General features: G+C 38.0%; 1 protein-coding gene across 1 annotated transcript in view; it reads left to right on the top strand.

The window, feature by feature from the left end:
- UST (uronyl 2-sulfotransferase) overlaps positions 1 to 18681 on the top strand; it is a 194773-nt gene that overhangs the window by 46282 nt on the left and 129810 nt on the right. The window contains exon 3 of the mRNA XM_017883647.1: positions 15474 to 15629. Coding sequence (XP_017739136.1) covers positions 15474 to 15629 — 156 coding nt within the window. The remainder of the gene's footprint in view (positions 1 to 15473; positions 15630 to 18681) is intronic.

Raw genomic sequence — 18681 nt, 5'->3', positions numbered from 1 at the left:
CGTAAATGAAGGCAGGACAGCAACTGTCTGAGGGGAGCAGATGTTTAAGGTGCTTCCAGCAATCTAAGTTGAGCAGTTTACAATTCTCAGGCAAAAGCAGGCACAAGCTTTTTCAACAGATAAGGAACAACTTTAAAAAGAAAGGGACAAATGCAGATGAAAGATTTACAACTCACAATGACTTTTAAACTTTCTACAAAAAAAAAAGAAAGAAGAAAAAGAGAGAAAAAAATATTTAAAGTTTATAGTAGTAGGTTTTCTCCAAAGGTTGCCAATGTATAGGTTGTTTGCAAACATTGCCCAGTGGAAGAAAGGGAGGAATATTTCCAAGTCACGATTCTAAACATTTTATGTCAAAGCCTACTAAATATTACTCCTCTTGAATCTTCAAAGGAGTTGTTTATGAATTCCTGAAAAATAAAATTGCATTTCCGCCCTTGGACGCAAGTGACCCTTTGGTCACTCCCCATGGTGACTGGAAGAACATAGTTTAACCCTGAGAGCAACTCATACAACTAGGTCAAAAGTTGTTTATTGACCACATAATTTCCAGGTGCAAGATATGTGGAGTTTTTAATGCACTTACACTAAAATTACACAGGGCTGAAGGATTATTTAGCTGTACTTCTGAGCAAATGAGTGTGGTTGTTATTGTTGTTTTAAGCAGACCACATACATTCACAGAAGGGAGCCTTTACCATGACCCAGTGAATTACAAAAACTACAGTGAGTAACTCTGACAGCTTGTGAGCAGAGAAATATATTTATAACAAACATTTCTTCTTCTGCAGCTACTGTTGGCTTCCAACCATAAATATTTTATAAACTACCCCCAGAAATGTTTAATGACAGACTTTTAAAGTAATTGAAGAAAGAAAGCAGCATACTTTATGAGATCCTTTCCACTGACATATTTTGATCATTGATACAGCATTTTGAAGCTAATAGTGCTGTTACTACAGTGTCAATGTACTACAGGATCAAAAGGAATGATATGAGACTTAGACCTCTTTTCACTGTGAGTGCACTTGATTTTGATTTTCTCAGAGGGTAATACCTGTGGCCATTTAAAAAATGAATAAAATAAGCAAAAAATTAAAACGAGAAAGGCCTAAATCAGAAATGCATTGGGCTAAAAGAAACAGAAAGCTTGACAAGAGTGACCCAAACAAGTGGAGAGCCCTGTTTATTTCATGTATGAAGCAGTCTAGGTCTGGTGTGGTGGCACTGTGATATCACTGGGGTCTACCTCTTATCTTTGTTCTCTGTCCTCATTAGCTTGCAGATCTCGGCTTGTAGCATGGCCCTCATGCTTCTTGCCTTGTGGTCATAGGATTGCTTCTGCAACTCTAGGCATAGTGTCTGTGTTCCAGGGAGGAGAAGAGAATGGAAAGTCAAGGCAGAGGACTGAAAAACGATGCCAGAGGAATCTGTCTATCATTAAAAGATTGCCCAAGAGGCCAACTCAGCAGTGTTCATTTATAGCTCTTTCATTTGTTGAATGAATGGACAGAACTTGCTCACTCTATCACTCCCAACTTCAAGTGAGTCTAAGGTGACTATTTTTAGCTGGGCATATTGTTACCTAGAAGGTCCTGGTTCCTTTAGGAAGAGAGGAAAGTAGGTATTAGGTAAGCAACTAGCAGAATCTGCTATAGGGCGTTGTCATTTCAAAATATTCTGTATAGTTAGTAATAGGTTTGAAAAAATGTTTTTTTCCTATTGAAGGTGAGGACTCTGTGGGGATGAAAGAAAGCAATTAGCAATACAGTAATAGGGTATATTTACCTTCTGAATTTAAAATATTATTTGAAGATGTTACTGCTGGAGCATGGTAAGAATTCATCTATCATTCAGTTGTCCTTACATCCATGTTATGTATTGAGCTAAGTACAGTTGCAAAGAGAGAGAACAAAACAAAGAGAGAGAGAGAGAGAGAAAGGGAGGCGAAAGAGGAGGAGGAGGACCAGTGGGAGGGAGGAAGGGAAAAATCACAGAAATATATTGAAGTCTTGGCCTTCCCGTAGCCTTACAGGCTAATGAGTTCATCAGGTTAGCGTAACTGGTGAAAGACAGTGATATAAACCATCATACCACTAATTGCTATAGTTGAACAAACTTTCTTTGGATTTTCTGGTAGCCAAGGAAAAATGGGGCCATAAATGGTTACGTCGTTCTCATTTTCCATGAGAAGAAAGAAATAATACAGTCATTTGTCATATAGTGTAGTGGATTACAGAGCATGAGTTTTGGCTTGAGTACCAGCTCTGGAATAGACCTTGAACAAGTTATTTAATCCCCCTAATCCCCAGCCTTTTCTTCTTTAATATGGGAACACTAGTACTCGTGGTTGAGAAGTCATTTTACAGATTAAGTGAGATATTGCATGAAAGGCATCACCAAATTAAGAGCCCTGGGATGAGAAAAAAAAAAAAAATGAGAACGATAGAAGACAATATGCTCAATGACATCCCCATTCCAAAACAGAACTGGATTGTGAGATGCCCTATCGTATGGTGTCCCTTGACAGCCGCCAAGGATATGATGCCAAAATGTCACTCAGTAAAGCAGCTCTAGATGGGGCCAAGGAGTTATGCTTCGATAGACAGCTTTTTGATGGTTCAACTTGGACCAAGACTAAAAATTCAAAATGTGCAGAGAAATGGTTGGAGTCTGTGTCCTCAAACAATCTTCCTTACTTATGATATCTTTCAGCCAGCCCTTTGATAGACATGAGCAGCTCTCCAGCCAAGGGTGCAGTCCCTGGTGAAGCCTGGAAGGGAAGTATTTGTGTCACTGGTGGAGGATAAGCTCCTGCACTACAATGACATAGGCTGGACAGTGGCCTTACCCAGACTCTGACCCAAGTGAGTGCTCAACCCATCTCTAGGATTTTTTTTTTTTCCCCTCTATTGCCCCAGGGCAACTACAGTCTGAGATCAGCAATAGACTCTTAAAACCTGGGGCGCTTGTCCTCGTTTTAAACTTCTGTTTCCTTCATTTGTTTCTTTAACTAAACTCTCCTGATGAGGATTTTCTTATTGCTTAGTCAGGCCCAACTTCTCGACCATTACAGGGGAAGTCAGAAATGTTATATCCATCCAGTGAGTCTAGCTGTAGAGACAATTGTTGCTCTATAAACTGTCTCTCTCTTTTCCTCTATCAGATCGCAAAATCCCGAGAGATGGAAAATATCTGTATCCGTTTTTTTTTTTTTTTGAGATCCGTTTTCTAAAATATTTTTTGAATAATGATTTTTTTTTTAATTTAGCACTGTTTGATAGCCTGAATGTAATAACAGTTCCTTATGGGAAATGGGATTCCCTCATCCATCCTGATGGAGATTTCTGAAAAATCTGTTTACCCGGGATCAGGTAACAAATGAAAGCAAAAACCAGCCGATAGATAGTGTGGAAAAGAACATTCCATGATCAGATCTATGCTGGTGGCTTGCATCTAGATTCCATGCCACATTTGTTCACAATTAATTCATTTATGAAAAGGTATACTTGTGAAAAGCCCCAACATGTAGGCAGTTAAGACATAATTTCATCTGAAGGCAGTTTCAATGTCTTATTGCCATCTCTAGCTAAAAATGCCTTATGCTTTCTGGATTCTTGTGTGGAGTTAATCTCCTAGCTCAAGTTCACCTTGTTGCTAATTCTCCATCTCATTTCAGTGTGTGGGAAGCAATGTCATTTTATGTAGAAAGGAATGTATTTCATCTCTCCTCTTCTCCAGCTATCAGCAAATCTATGCCTAGGGCAGCGAGCAGCTGTGGGGATATGGATAGGACACAGCCATGGATCCTTCATGCATGTTGAGAATGTCCTTGGTGTTTGCCACTCTTACTCCCTTTTCTGTAGATGAGAAATGGAGATTTTCATGAACAGGTGTTTGAAGAATCAAGTACAACAGGGCCTTTGAGTGGTGGGGCACAGCAGACCCTTCTGGTTACTTACCCCATATCCATTCTCCCACAGCCTCCCCATCTTTAGCAGAAATCTGACTTGTTCAATTTTACCCCAAGAGGAAGGCAGTTCCATCCCCAGCTCACAAGTGAGTTCTGATTAATCTAAGCCTAGCATGGTTGTCTTATTTCCTTTGCTCCTGGCTAGTTGAGATGTACACTGGTAGCTTAGACCAAGTCAACAGAACATGAGAAATTTTCTCAGGGCCTTCTAGGTAGGATTTTCAGATCTTAAAGGAAGCACCCAGGAAAGGTAGTCTCTTCTTGTCCCAGACTTTGTAATTCTGCATGGGATGGCTGGAACTGCAGCAGCCGTCATGAAACATAAGAAAAACTAGTCTGAGGAAAATGCTGACATTTCCAGGATGGAAGAGCGAGATGGAACAAAAACATGGAATGATGCCTAAAACCTCCATACCTAAGGACTTTTGTTTTGTAAGAGAATATATTTTCCCATTTATTTATTTATGAGAGAATGCATTCTCTTTACTGGTTGAGTTGCATTGGATTTTTCGTTACCTGCAGATACAAGCATCCTCATGTTGATACATACAGATGTAATATAAAGCAGAGAAGTTCTTTAGCCATGTTTAACCCAGTTGTTCTTGAGCTGCAACTCAGTTGTCCTGCTGTGTTGATATGCTCAGTATGTATGAGGGGCAACACTAGGCCAGAGAGTTGATGAATTTTTTTATGGTGTGTTTTCCTTGCATATCATAGTGCAACACACAGACACACACACAGTGTGAAAAATGCCAAGAAGCCAATTCCACATAGCCAAATCAAACATGGGAGGGGGGCTAGAAAGTTTCGTATTAATGCAAATCAATAAGAATTGGGTAGGTATACTTTGCAAAGGAAAAATGGCTATCCCTTTGAAGCCATACAATTTCTAGAGACACCAAGACTCCGTTCAAATGCTGTGTTCTCTGTGACCCTTTCCCTGAGTTCTCAAGGCCAAGCTGATCACCCTTTCTGTTCTCTTGTCACTGTGTGCATATCTCTAGTGAGATGCGTACCACATGGTATTGGCGCAACCAGTGTCAGTGTCAGTGTTTGATTCCCTTGTTAGATTGTGAGTTCTTACAGGGCAAGAGACTTATTGTAACCTTTGTTGTATTCACTTATTCAACAATTATTTATTGAGTGCCTACTATGTGCCAGGCATTGAGCTGAACACTGAAGATACAATAGTCAGGAAAAGCAGATGTGGCCTCTGCAGTCATGGAGTTTAAAGTCTAGTGAGACAGACAGTCAAATAATTACAATTGTCAACCAATTTCTTATCCCTAACCAAGTGACTAGCACACAGTAAGTGCTCAATAATTACTTGCTGAATTTAGTTACAGAATTTCACTATTCCATGCAGCCTTTTATCTTCCTGGAAGCTAGCTTAAGTTCATATGACAGTGGAAAGCCTCCTAGGGGAAAGAGAGGCGAAGCCCCCACATGCAGGCTATTTTCAAGCATCTATTTGTGTTGCACTTACTAAAGTCTAATGGCCAAAACAAGTCATGTGGCCAGTCTAGAGGGCCATGTGGAAGGAAGTTACATGGTGCAGGGATAGGAAGAGGTGTGACTGATCAGGGACCATTATTGAGCTAATCTGCCGCACTACTTTAAATTGTGGGTTATGTTATATAAAACTAAAACTCAGCCAAGAGATTTAAACAATGATCATTTGAGTCTAAGAATAAGTTTTTCGGTACAATTCACACTCAAGAAACTAACATTTGATTCAGACATTTCAAATGGAAAGTAATGATGTGATTCACAGTGAACAGTATATTCAAGCTTTTGGTCTTAAAATCTTTGCACAGTGCTTTGATGAGAGAGGAGTATTGGCAGCCACGTGTGGCTGTTTCCCCAGCATTTACTATTTACAGTGAGGGCAGTCTTTTCTTCTGAGGGTTATAATGAGAATAACGGACTCTTTCCCCACTAACATCCAGAGAAGACTATTCTAAATCGAGTGGTTGGCCCATGCCAACAATATCTGCTATAAATTATGAATCCTTCAATCAATAGTCAATACTTCTCCCCTATTTGTATAATAACAAATGAGTTTTGAGTTGAGATTGGGCTCAGAGTATAAATTATTAACTAAAACAAAATAGGATAAATATAGAGAAATGAAACTTAACTTTAGAGCAGACTCTTAAACCTTAGAAGTCTGTATAAACAAAAGTGTCTGTGCATGTTTTACTTGAAGATTTGTGTGATTAAACAAAAATCTGTTACAGATCTGAATGGAGAGTCAAACTAAGTGTGTGGGTCTGGTGGAGAGATTATCTATTCAAATGCATTTTTGTAATTCCGTACTCTGGTCCAAAAGTTAATGTAAAAAGCCAGTCAAATTGATTAGTACTAAAAAGGGAACAACTGCAGTTCTAGAACTAATTTGAGGACCCTGCTACTTTCAGCCTCAGAGTTTGTCTAATAAGGACTTTTGGATGACTGAATACATAGCATGTAAGAAAGTGTTAGAAATGGCTGGAAGTCTGATGTGACCACAACAATATTACTCATAATGTCTTTGATCACAACAAAAACATACAGGGCACATCCACATGCATAACAGATGTTCACAGGAAGATGAGGTTGAACAGGACTTCCACATCCACATGGGTTTCTCCATTTAATTTTTATCATGGAGAAGTTGAAAGGCTCTTAGAAGAGTGGACAGAAGCCACCAAGCACTAGTGAAGTAGGGCTACCATGTGTATGCAAAAGCAAGACAAGTCCCACTTGGAAATATGCCTTCAGGAAAGTTTAGCCTCACAGACTTGCACTCTCCCATTGTGCTTACATGTCATGTGTGTGGCATGTGGATTTCATTTCTCTTTCCCTAAGACATACAAGTATTCTGTGGATTCCTATGGACCAAACTGAAGTTTGAATTTTAGAAACTGTAACGTTCTTGGCTGAGCATGGTGGCTCACGCCTATAATCCCAGCACTTTGGAAGCTGAGGCAGGTGAATCACTTGAGGCCAGGAGTTTGAGACCAGCCTGGCCAACAGGGTGAAATCCTGTCTGTAATAAAAATATAAAAATTAGCCAGATATGACGCTGTGCGCCTGTAATCCCAGCTGTTTTGGAGGCTGAGGAATGAGAATCACTGGAGGCCGGGAGGCAGAGGTAGCAATGAGCCAAGATTGTGCCACTGCACTCCAGCCTGGGCAGCAGAGCAAGACCTTGTCTCAAAAAAAAAAAGGAAACTGTAACATTCTGTGGTAATGAGATGCCCAGTTTATGGACTTCTTTTTGCCCATTATTTGTGTACTGACCAAAGAAGCTTAAAGGGTACTGCGGCATTAAAAGTGAATCTCTTTGTTCCTCTTATGTATATTTTCTTCACATTTGTTAATTTGAAATTTGAAAATATTCATCTTTTGGTCTATGGCATTGATAGCATTCCCCAGTGTCACCTGAAATTTGAGTTCCTACTCAAACTGGAAGTCTTGTATTTTTTTCCTGAAGCACTCTTCAAGGATCCAACTGTGGCAGCTTAATCATCACATCCAAAAAATGACTTGTAGCTCCTTGTGAAAATTGCTTCTTCATATGAAAATTCTGGTACAGTATGCAGGGTACTGTGTTCTGGGAATAGCATAGCGATGATGTGCGTTATGGAGATAACAGGACATTAGGTATACAGAATGGGATGAATAGTTAGAAGTGCAAGATGCCACTCAGATAACCCTGTGGTCTTCCATAAGCATTGCATAGCCCTCAGTTAACATATGGCACACAGACAGGGAGGAGCCTTGGGAATCATTAGGTTCAGTACCCTCAATCTATACTTGAGGAAACTTTGACTTAGAGAAGTTGTTCAGGATCATTTGCTCAAGTCACTCAACTGCTTAGAGTGATAAAGCCAAGGGGAATGCCAGAGTTTCATGACTTTCAGTCCAGGGAATCTTTGACTTCAACATACGTTTTCTTCTGTGGCATAGTAAATCAGGAGTTTCAATATATTATGAATGTTAAGAAAAAATTGGTAGATTTTCTTATAGTTTTAGGAGATAACTGAAAGAGCATCCTTTATAATAATAAATATGACAGCATTGGTTCTACAACACTTACTATAATAGTATTTTCATCCCAGTAGTCTAGTCTATACTCATTATTAATTATCTGCTATGTACATAACAGATAGATTCTTTTTATTAATTATCCACTATGCGCATAACAAATAGACTCAGATGGACTTGTAAATGATCGATGGCTATATTTATTTTTTCTGTAGGTAGCATCACACATGGAGTTGTTTCAAGTGGGAGCAGGGGAAGAAAAGAAAGCCAAAGGTTCAGATTTGGTATGGCTTTTGGAGAAGATGGGCCTGAACAATGAGAAGCACGCAGGATGTCATTTGAGAGTTGTGGATGGAAAGAGCCTTCTGTTCGGGAGGATTACAATGAGGGGAAATAGAATTCTGAGATGGGTTCTGTGTATTTCCTCCCCTAGAATGGAGGAAAGGAGACTGGGAGCAGGAGAGATGATAGTAATTAGAAAACAGATGCGTGTGGCAGAACAGCTCAGATGGTTTGATGGGCAAAGGCCAGTGAGAATCACTGCCGAGTTCTGGGAGGCTCCGGTGATGATCTCAAAATGGGAAGCTTGAAATGATTAAAAATGTGGAAAGGAAGAGGAAGATAAAGGTAGATTTATTATGCAACAAGCCCAAACAAGAATAGGACAGCCAAGGTTTCCAAAATAAAACTGGGAACACCCATGGAGCTGGAACCCATGTCATAAGCACAAATTACCGGAACTTTGTTTTTTCTGTTTCTTTAATGAATATATTCCACAAGGAAACACAGTGAAATCTAGTTTTAACTTTAAGGCATTTTCCAGATTATATCTTGGTAGTGATATAGATTGAAAATTAATAATTTAATAGCTTCAGAAGAAAATATCATTAATTAGGTTATAACCTAACTTTCCCCTTTTTATAGGTGAGGAAACTGGAGCTCAAGGATGTGAAGTGACTGGCTCCTAGCACCACAGCGTCCTAGGAACTTTAACATGAGGATTCCCTGAGTGGGTTTAAACTGCTCACAGTCATATGGGCAGGGAGGAACAGAACTGTGCCTGAATTCAGGCCTTGCACAGCCCTGGCTGTGACTCTTTCGAGTGTTAGTTTGATTAACCATGAAATGGAGTTGCTGAAAAATCATGAAGTGCAGTTTTATTCGTCAAGCAAAGTCAGTTCACAGTTTGTATAATATTCATGCTAAGAGTCTAATGCTTTGAAAGCATTTAGTATAAATTTCAGTTAACCTACACATTCAGTTAACCAGCACACCTGTTCTCTAACCAGCCTGGGAGAGTGTGAGCATACTTATGAGGTGAATTATGACTGGTAAATGTGAGTGGAGCTCATCAATACAGTGAGACCCCAGGAAGACACAGCAGTGCCCTTCGCCCCAGCTCCCCTCCAGGATCATGCAGGCAACCTTCTCCCCAGCCTTAATCCCTCCGAAGGCTGCAAGGACCCACCCAGCCACTGAATACAGAAAGCTGGGAGTCCTCTATGACAGCACTTCCTCAAAGCTGATGGAGGTGTCAGAGGGCCCTGGTGAGCTTTTTAGAGAGAGACTCCTGATTTTCATCCTAGCCTTTGTGATTCAGTTCATCTTAGAGTGGGGCCCAGAAATCTGCATTTGTGAAGGTTCTATGAGGAATTTGAATATACAGTTATTTGGGAACCACAGCTTGTACTATATTAAGTATCATTTTGCAGAGACTTAAAAGCAGCACTGATGTTAATTCTTCCAACATTACCGATCCCCAGAAGAGCCCTAGAGACTCTGGGTCTCAGACTATGAAAGTCTTGGTCCAGACCACATTTACTTTTTACCTAGAAAGCCTTCCTTCTCTTCTCCCCATTTCAAACCAGGGCTAAGCTATTGAACTTGTGCATGTCATCTGGTGGTGGTTACTGTCGTGCTCAGGATCTTGGAAAGACTTCTGTTTATTTGGCATGCTCCACACAGGCCTGTCAGGCTCTGGGGATTTGTGGCATTTGCAGAACTTACAAGGCAGGCAGCATAAAAATATATAATTCATAGAATGAAAGATTTTGGAGGCCCCTTCACTTTTACAAATTGGCCATAAAATAGAAATCACAGACATAACATTCACATAACCGCAGTTGCCAAGAATGAAGAATCACTTGGGGGAGGGAGAGGGTGCTTGAGGAGTTTCATGTATACTTCTCTATAGGGCACCTAAAAAAAGAGTGAGTGTTCAACCTCTGTGTGCAAATGATAGTAAGAACATTAAAGTAGAGGATAGAGTTCTCTGCCTGACAATTGCAAATATCTCTTAAGGATAACGAAGATTTCGAGATTGATCCTAAGACATCTTTAAAAGTCTTTTCACAGTGATTGAGTTTATCATTTGAAGACATTTGCTTGTCCTGATAGACATTCCAAATATATTTAGGATTTTGTATACATTTTACTATAACTTACTGCTTCCTGGTTTTTTCCTTTCCCAGTGGAAGCAGTTGACAATATTTGAGGCAGCTGTCCACTTTGACTGCCTGTGATATATCAGGGGAAGGAAGGAAGGGAAAAGTATACATCCTGCCACTTTCTTCTCCCATTAGCTGCGTTGACACTCTGGGCTTCCGTTAGCTTTCTAGAAAAAGTCCTTAGGAAGGAGAGAGAGGCTAATCTGTCCCTGTCGGTTCCACTTAAGCCTTCTGGGGACTTGAGTCACAGCTGAGTGATGGCTGATGATACTGGTTGTGATCGCTGACTGTTGAAAAATAGTGTATTTAATGAGGTTAGATATATGCAAGACATAAAAAAGGAAAGAGTATCTCTGTCACAGAAGTCAAACTAAAAATTCTCTTCACTATTTGATTTGTATATTAAGGAAGTGTCATCTTAGGAGTCAGGAGAGCCGAGAGCTGGATTTTCGTGGTTATGTGTCACTCTAGCTTTGTGACCTTGAAGATGCCAAATGATATTTCTGGGCTTCAGTTTACTCATGTAAAACTAATTATAATATCTACATAGTGTAAAGGAAAATTTTATCCAAATTAAACACAGATTGGGCTGGAGATGGTGGTGATAGAGGGTGATAGTTGTTGGTGAGGGGGTGATGTTGAATGGATGGATTACTCTAAATTACTTCTGGACCTCAAACTCCATTATGCTAGGAATCTGTGATCTATGGGGACTATATCCGATATCAACACATTGATTTAGCTGCTTAATTCAGCAAGTTTCAATGCATTACATAGGTTCTTTTAGAAAACGATTAAAAACCCCCCTAAATTTCAGACAAGTTTACTTAGGTTTGTGGTAGTGCATGAAACTCACAAGGCTGATTCCAGAAATTTTAGTGAAAACACATTTCCTGCTTTTATGTTCGTATCATGTAGGTGTGTATTGGTATTTAGAGAAATGATAGAAGTACAGTCACAGTGAGGATGTTAAGTCCTCCTTTATCTTAAATTATTATCGTAGACCCAGCTGCAGAGATGATACAGGATTTTTTGTTCTTATGTAAGTGTTCTTTTTAAATAAAACAAAATTTTAAACTATTAGTTGGAAGCTTGCCACAAACTAATAAAACAATTAGAATTCACATCTTTTAGAAAATGAATTACCCAATAGCCTAAAGGTAAATAACATCTTTGGTTATTAGTAAAAAGAATAAGATAGATACTAACCCTGCTACTGTGCTGATTACCCAAACAATTCAGGAGAGATTAAGTGATTTCACCTAAGTTTTCTAGATAAGTGCCTCAGTTATTCACTTATATTGTCCAAGAGGCACCTGCACTCTTGTAATAAAGTACTTACCTATGTGGTAACTCACATCTTCTAGGTCATTAATTCAGATGTAACAAATTCTTTCTGACTGTTCAGTAATGTGCTATGAGGCAGAAAAAAAAATGCACCTATCCCAATTGTTGGACAGTTTGTTTCTATGGAGGAATTAAACTCTGAGTTTATGTTGGCAGCTCTGTGGTAGCCATAATTTCATACCCTACCTGGTTGTAATGGAAAGTTCAACTTATAAATGCTTTTTGTATCATTAAACTAAACATGAAGCCTAATTCAGCCTTCCTGATCATAACCTTGTAGCCAAGAATGTAATTTATTTTTCTGAATATCTGGACTTCTGTAATAGTTGCCAATGAACAGACTTTTGAAGTACTCACTGATTAAACCTTAAGTAACAATGACCTATTAAAATGACCGTCTTTTTATTTTCTCTGATGACTTTGAATAGCATTTGGTCCGATACAGCAGCTGTATTTGAAGATTCTCTTGGTTTCACATTTTAGTGGAATCATTGTGTTAATTAGTGTTAAGCAGCACATTAAATTTGAGCGGTCAGGACTCATTCAGTGTCTGTTTAGGCTCTTTATGTACAAAGCATGTTCTGGGCACTGTGAGGACACATAGTAGACTGGCCCTCAAGAAATGAGGTATTACTCATAAGAAAAAAAATACATAATTGAAAAATTGCACCAAAATGGCATGTGACTGGTTGTTAAGTGAATGATACAGATATTATTTTATTCCAGTGACAACTAGCCTTTAAGCTTCAAATTTATTAAATGCTACTCTGCATAAAAATATTTCAGGAAAATTAAATTAACCTATAATTGCAAAGGCAAAATTCAAATGGCCTACCATAGTATTTTACATTTGCAGTATATTTGTGATTCTATACTGTGCTGCATTATTTAGTTTTGAGCTTTTTAAAATAACCTGTTATAAGTATGTGCTAAATGAAGGAATCCTTTGATTATTATCAGTTGTTGATCAATGCTGAACATTCAAAATGGAGAAATATCTTTATTGCAGATACAAGTAATCATAGATGCTTTTCATAATAGCTATGAAAATATATAATAAAGTAGATAATAGTATAAATAGTAGATAACAGTATATCAAAATAGATAAAAAGTAGTATATCAAGATATAAGAAGTAGATAATAGTATATAAAAATCACTATCCACTAGGCAATTAGAAAGGAAAAATAAAGGAAAGGCATTCATATTGGAAAGGAAGAAGTAAAACTTCTCTATTAGAACATAGCATGATCTTATTGTAGAAAATCCTAAAGAATCCACACACAAAAAAACTATTGGAATTAATAAATGAGTTCAGCAAGATTGTGGAATATAAGATCAATGTAGAAAAATCAATTGTCAATAATGAGTCCAAAATGAAACTAACAGAAGAATTCTATTTGTAATGACATCAAAAAGAACAAATTCAACAAAGCAGTATAAGGCATGAGCAATGAAAATAAAACATCAAAGAAACGAATTGAAGGAGAACTAAATAAGTAGGAAGACATCCATGTTCTTGGATTGGAAGCCAATATTGTTAAGGTAGCTGTCGAAATCAAATTTATCTACAGATTCAATGCAGTCCTTATCATAATCTCAACTACTTTTTTGGGCAGATATTAGCAAGCTGACCCTAAAGTTCACATGGAAATGCAAAGGACACAGAGTAGCCAAAAACAATCTTGAAAAGGAACAAAATTGGAGGGACTTACCCTTCCCTTCCCAATTTCAAAACTTATAACAAAGCTATAACACTGTGTGGTACTGACCTGAGGATAAACATATAGATTAAGAGAATAGAATTGAGAATCCAGAAATAATAATGACCTCAAATACACTTATGAATTTTTGACAGGGTACTAAATGGCCAAGTGGGGAGAGAATAGGAAGAGTAGTCTTTTCAACAAATGGTGCTGTGACAATTGGATATTTGCATGCAAAAGAATGAAGTTAGACAACTAACTCACACCACACACAAAAGTAACTTAAAATGGATCAAAGACCTAAATGTTAGAAATAAAACTATAAAACCCTCAGGAGGAAACATAAATGTGTATCTTTACGATCTTAGATTAGGCAATAGTTTCTTAGATATGACAACAGCCCAAGAAAATTTAGATAAATTGGACTCAGTCAAAATGAAAAACTTCTGTGCTTCAAAGGACACCATAAAAAAAAGGAAAAGACAATTTACAGGATGGGAGAAAATATTTGCAGATTGTGTGTTTGTGAATCCAGAATATATATACAGAACTCTTAAAATGAAATAATAAAAAGACAATTTGTAAATGGATGATGGGTTTGAATAGACATTTCTCCAAAGAAAATATACAAATGGCCAATAAGCACATGAAAAAATTCTCAACATCATTAGTCGTAGGGAAATGCAAATCAAAATCACAATGAGATACCACTTCACAGTCACGAGGATGGGTAGAATAAACAACCAAAAAGACAGTAACAGGTCAGGTGTGGTGACTCATGCCTGTAATCCCAGCACTTTGCGAGGCCGAGGCCAGCAGATTGCTTGAGCTCAGGAATTTGAGACCAGCTTGGGCAACATGATGAAACCCTGTCTCTACCAAAAAAAATTTACAAAATTAGCCAGTCATGGTGGTGTGTGCCTTTAGTCCCAGCTACTTGGGAAGCTAAGGTGGGAGGATCGCATGAGCCCAGGAGACAGAGGTTGCAGTGAGCCCAGGATCATGCCAGTGCACTCCAGCCTGGGCAAAAGAGCAAGAGCCTGTCTTAAAAAAAAAAAAAAAAAAATTATATATATATATATATATCAAGTGTTGGCAAGGATGTGCAGAAATTAGAACCCTCATATGTTGTTGGTAGGAATATAAAATAGTACAGCTGTATTGAAAATGGTTTAACAGTCCTTCAAAAAATTAAACATAGGGTTACCACTCCTAGGTATATACCCAAGAGAATCAGAAACATGTCCACACAAAAATTCATACATAAATATGCACAGCAACGTTATTTATAGTGGCCAAAAAAGTGGAAACAATCCACTTGTCCATCAGCTGACAAGTGTATAAACAAAATATGGTATATCGATACAATGTGATATTAATATTATTATATCCATAGAAAGGAATGAAGTATTGTCTCATACTGGAACAATGGAGGAGCCTGGAAAGACATTATTCTGAGTAAAAGAAGCCAGATACAAAAGGCTACATACTGTGCAAACTTTGTGAATATACTAAATGCTATCAAAGTGTACATTTGTAAAGAGTAAATTTTATAGTATGTGAATTACATCTCAGTTTTGAAAATTACCTTATTTGTTCTTGGTCACGCTATAAATTAAGTTGTTCTCATAAAGCATCAGCTTGCAAAAAATATTTGTCATTAAGAAGCATATTTATGTATTTTGTTTTTAAAAAGAAACAAAACAAGTTTGATAATCAATCTTAGAGACTGCATGAAATTTCACCAGTGCAGAGAGAGAACAAGACCAACATTTCTCTCATTATGCCATGAAGATAAATATAGTTTATCACTTCTGGTGAACTGATATACATCTTTTTTATTAACCTGATTATAGGACTTTTTCACTCAGATTTATTATATCAAACAGTGGTTGTTCTGAAATTGAGGGAAGAATCATAAGTATTTCCATACAGACGTTTCATGTTTCTTCTCTTGTTTTTTTTTCCAGGTACTACCTTTCCCGAGCCAGGTGGTGTACAACAGAGTAGGCAAGTGTGGGAGCCGTACTGTGGTCTTGCTTCTGAGAATCCTGTCGGAGAAGCATGGATTTAATTTGGTCACATCAGACATTCACAACAAAACCAGGCTTACTAAAAATGAACAAGTAAGTTGACTTTGCCCATCGTTGAATTGTATTTTGCTTCAGCTCATTTGTGTAACTAATGGGTGCCTTACAGGTCATTCTTCAGACTCCTGATGAACGAATACCAGAGTTTTGATTTCATGCTGTATTTTGGCCAGTGTGTGGAAGGAAATTTAAGTTAAGGCTTCCACAAGAACTCTGTAAACCAGGGAATTTCCACGAAGGGAAACTTCCATTAGGACTAATGAAGGACTGTGTGTACCTGCCTTTGTCTAGTTAGCTAAAATTAGCAATATATACATCTCAAAGAGTCACACCACCAAGCTATAAATAATGCTGACATCTTCACCATCAAAAGGAGAAGATTTTATTTTAATATTCATCCCTCTGCATTTTCTCACCAGTGTCCAGAATCTTTATGGTTAAATTAGTTGATGGGGGACATGAGCTTCCTGCTATGGGAAACTCAGAGGATCTTAGGCTTTGAGAGCAGCATTTGGAATGTTCAGTGGTAGGAAAAGAATTACCCCACATCACAGGAACAATTTTGCCCTAATGTAGCTGAGTTGTACAAGTGGACGTGTTAATGGTAGGATGGGAGTGCTGTCCTCTACCAAGAAGCTATGAAGGTTTACTTTGCAAACCTGCACAGAGGTAGGGGCAACAGTCTCTGTGGGGGTGCTCTGCTAATGTGGAAAACTCAGATAGAGTGTTCTCATGGTCATTTTACAGAGTTAGGTTTGTCATCCTGGTCTCAGAAACTGGCTTCTGTCTCCTTACCTACATAGGATGAGCGGCCACCCAATGAGTGGTACCTGCATGTTGGGGAGAAACAAGGAAGATGTCTAACTATCTAGTTGAGATCATCATTATAAAAATTTCCTCACACCTGTAATCCCAGCACTTTGGGAGGCCAAGGATCGAGATCGAGGCCAGGATTGAGACCATCCTGGCCAACATGGTGAAACCGCATCTCTACTAAAAATACAAAAAAATTAGCTGGGCATGGTGACACCTGCCTGTAGTCCCAGTTACTCGGGAGGCTGAGGTAGGAGAATCACTGGAAGCCGGGAGGCAGAGGTTGCAGTGAGCCAAGATTGCACCACTGCACTCTAGCCTGGCAACAGAGTGAGACTCTGTCTCAATAAATAAATAATAAATAAATAAATAAATAAATAAATAAATAATTTCCACCCATGTCCATTTTCTTTGGACTTAATCTCCAGCTTTGAGACATTCAGAACCTCACAAATGGAGGGAATCTCATTCTTAATTTACCAATTGTGTATTTCCATTTTATCTTGGGGGAAAGTAGAACTGTTTTAAGACAGTAACATAGCCAACCACACTTGTTCTAAAGCCACTATGTTTTGTGTCTTTTATAATACAGAGATCAAATTGCCCACTCCTTTGCAAACTTCCATTAAAGAATCACTCAGTATCAAGTTTAAATAGCCATTACCAGCACCAATAGTTAGAGTCATTACCAATCAGCAAAAAATATTTTAAGGTTATACCTTGTAGGTTCCACAGTAGGGTCTCCGTAGAAAAGAATGATCTTTGGTGGCATTTAAGGATATTGCATTTTATGTATAACATTGTTTAGTAGGGGCAGGTTCTCTTTGATTACCTTACTTGATTGAAGAGCTAATGTGATTAGGCTGGTGATGCTTTTTAACTGCCTGAAAGAAAGGAGTTATAAATAATTACATTATTGTGATTTTATTATAATTGTTAAATTTGGTTTTCTTTTGAATCTAACTCTTATGGCTTGCATATCTATCGGATTACACATAAATACAATACAATGATACTCAGTTCCCAGATGCCTCATAAAACACAGTTGCTAGATTTTAGTTCCCACTTCAGGAGAGAGAACAGACTACCCACAGAGAGTAGGACAAAAGTAACTTGAGGATTAGACATTGGGATGTTCAGGAATGCTTAGAAGAAAGAACACAAACTACAGTATTTAAATGTGCCATGAGATTTTATAGAGATCAACCTACTTTGTTTCCTATGAGGAGTGAATATGAAAAAAGTAAAATACACTTGTAACTATGAATGGAATAATTTAGATTAAAAATTAACAGCAATTTACTAACCATGTGTAGATTGTTAGATCCAGAAAGGGTTAAAGACAAAGTCATCCTTCTCTTCTAAAATATAGGCTAGCTCTCATCTGTTTGGAATGGTTGGCTTGTCTGGAAGCCAGAGAAGAGACTAGACAGTCTTTTAAGATTCTTTCCAGCCCTGTGATTCTGTGATATATTTGTACAGCTTCTAGCATAATCTATGTATTGTGTAGTTGAAACATTTCTGATTCCTGTGGTCAAAGTGACCTAGAATATATTTCATTACTTCGTTATTCCAGATTTCTATTAAATTGTAAGACAGTTTTAAAAACACATGGCAAAGGTAAAGATAAGGTAGAAAAAACAAATATATAATTTTAATGTGAAAACAAACATAATCACAGTGACCATTACCTCTCTGCAGCCAGTTTGTCTGGCTCTGGCATGCAGAGAGAGAAGCCAGGAAATAAAAGGACAAGAAACCCAGTTTGAAGTTCAACAACATTTAGAGAAACACTTTTTTTGTCCATGTATTGTTTTTATTAAAGTTTCACTGTGCATAAAACAGAAAAAATATTATTTTAATATATATTCAAGAAATAATTTGTGGTATGAGTAGCTCCTTTTTTGGTAATTTATTAGAGGAACGCAAGGGGAAATGGTTTAGAAGACTAGTGGAAATTTTAGTCAGTTGTTCTCACCTATAAACAGTAGAATTCTGAAAATTTGTTCCCATAGAATCATCATCCTCTAGAGTTAATAACAATTCCGCTTCAGGTGCAGTATGACTTAAACAGGCTCTTGTGGGCTGGCCTGGGACTTTATCCACCGTGCAGAGAATTTCTTTTATGGGAGAAAATGTGCTCCAAGTTCCAAACTACTGACTTACAAATGAACTTTGGAATAGTATCCATTTCTAAGACTGAATTATCTATTCCATTTCATTCATACAAAAAGGCACCTCTCTAGGCCACAGTCAAATTCACACATGCATTGCT

Source organism: Rhinopithecus bieti, unplaced genomic scaffold (assembly GCF_001698545.2).
Source record: "Rhinopithecus bieti isolate Rb0 unplaced genomic scaffold, ASM169854v2 scaffold_13747, whole genome shotgun sequence".
NCBI classification, from domain to species: Eukaryota; Metazoa; Chordata; class Mammalia; order Primates; family Cercopithecidae; genus Rhinopithecus; species Rhinopithecus bieti.
This window is presented reverse-complemented; position numbering and strand designations above follow the sequence as displayed.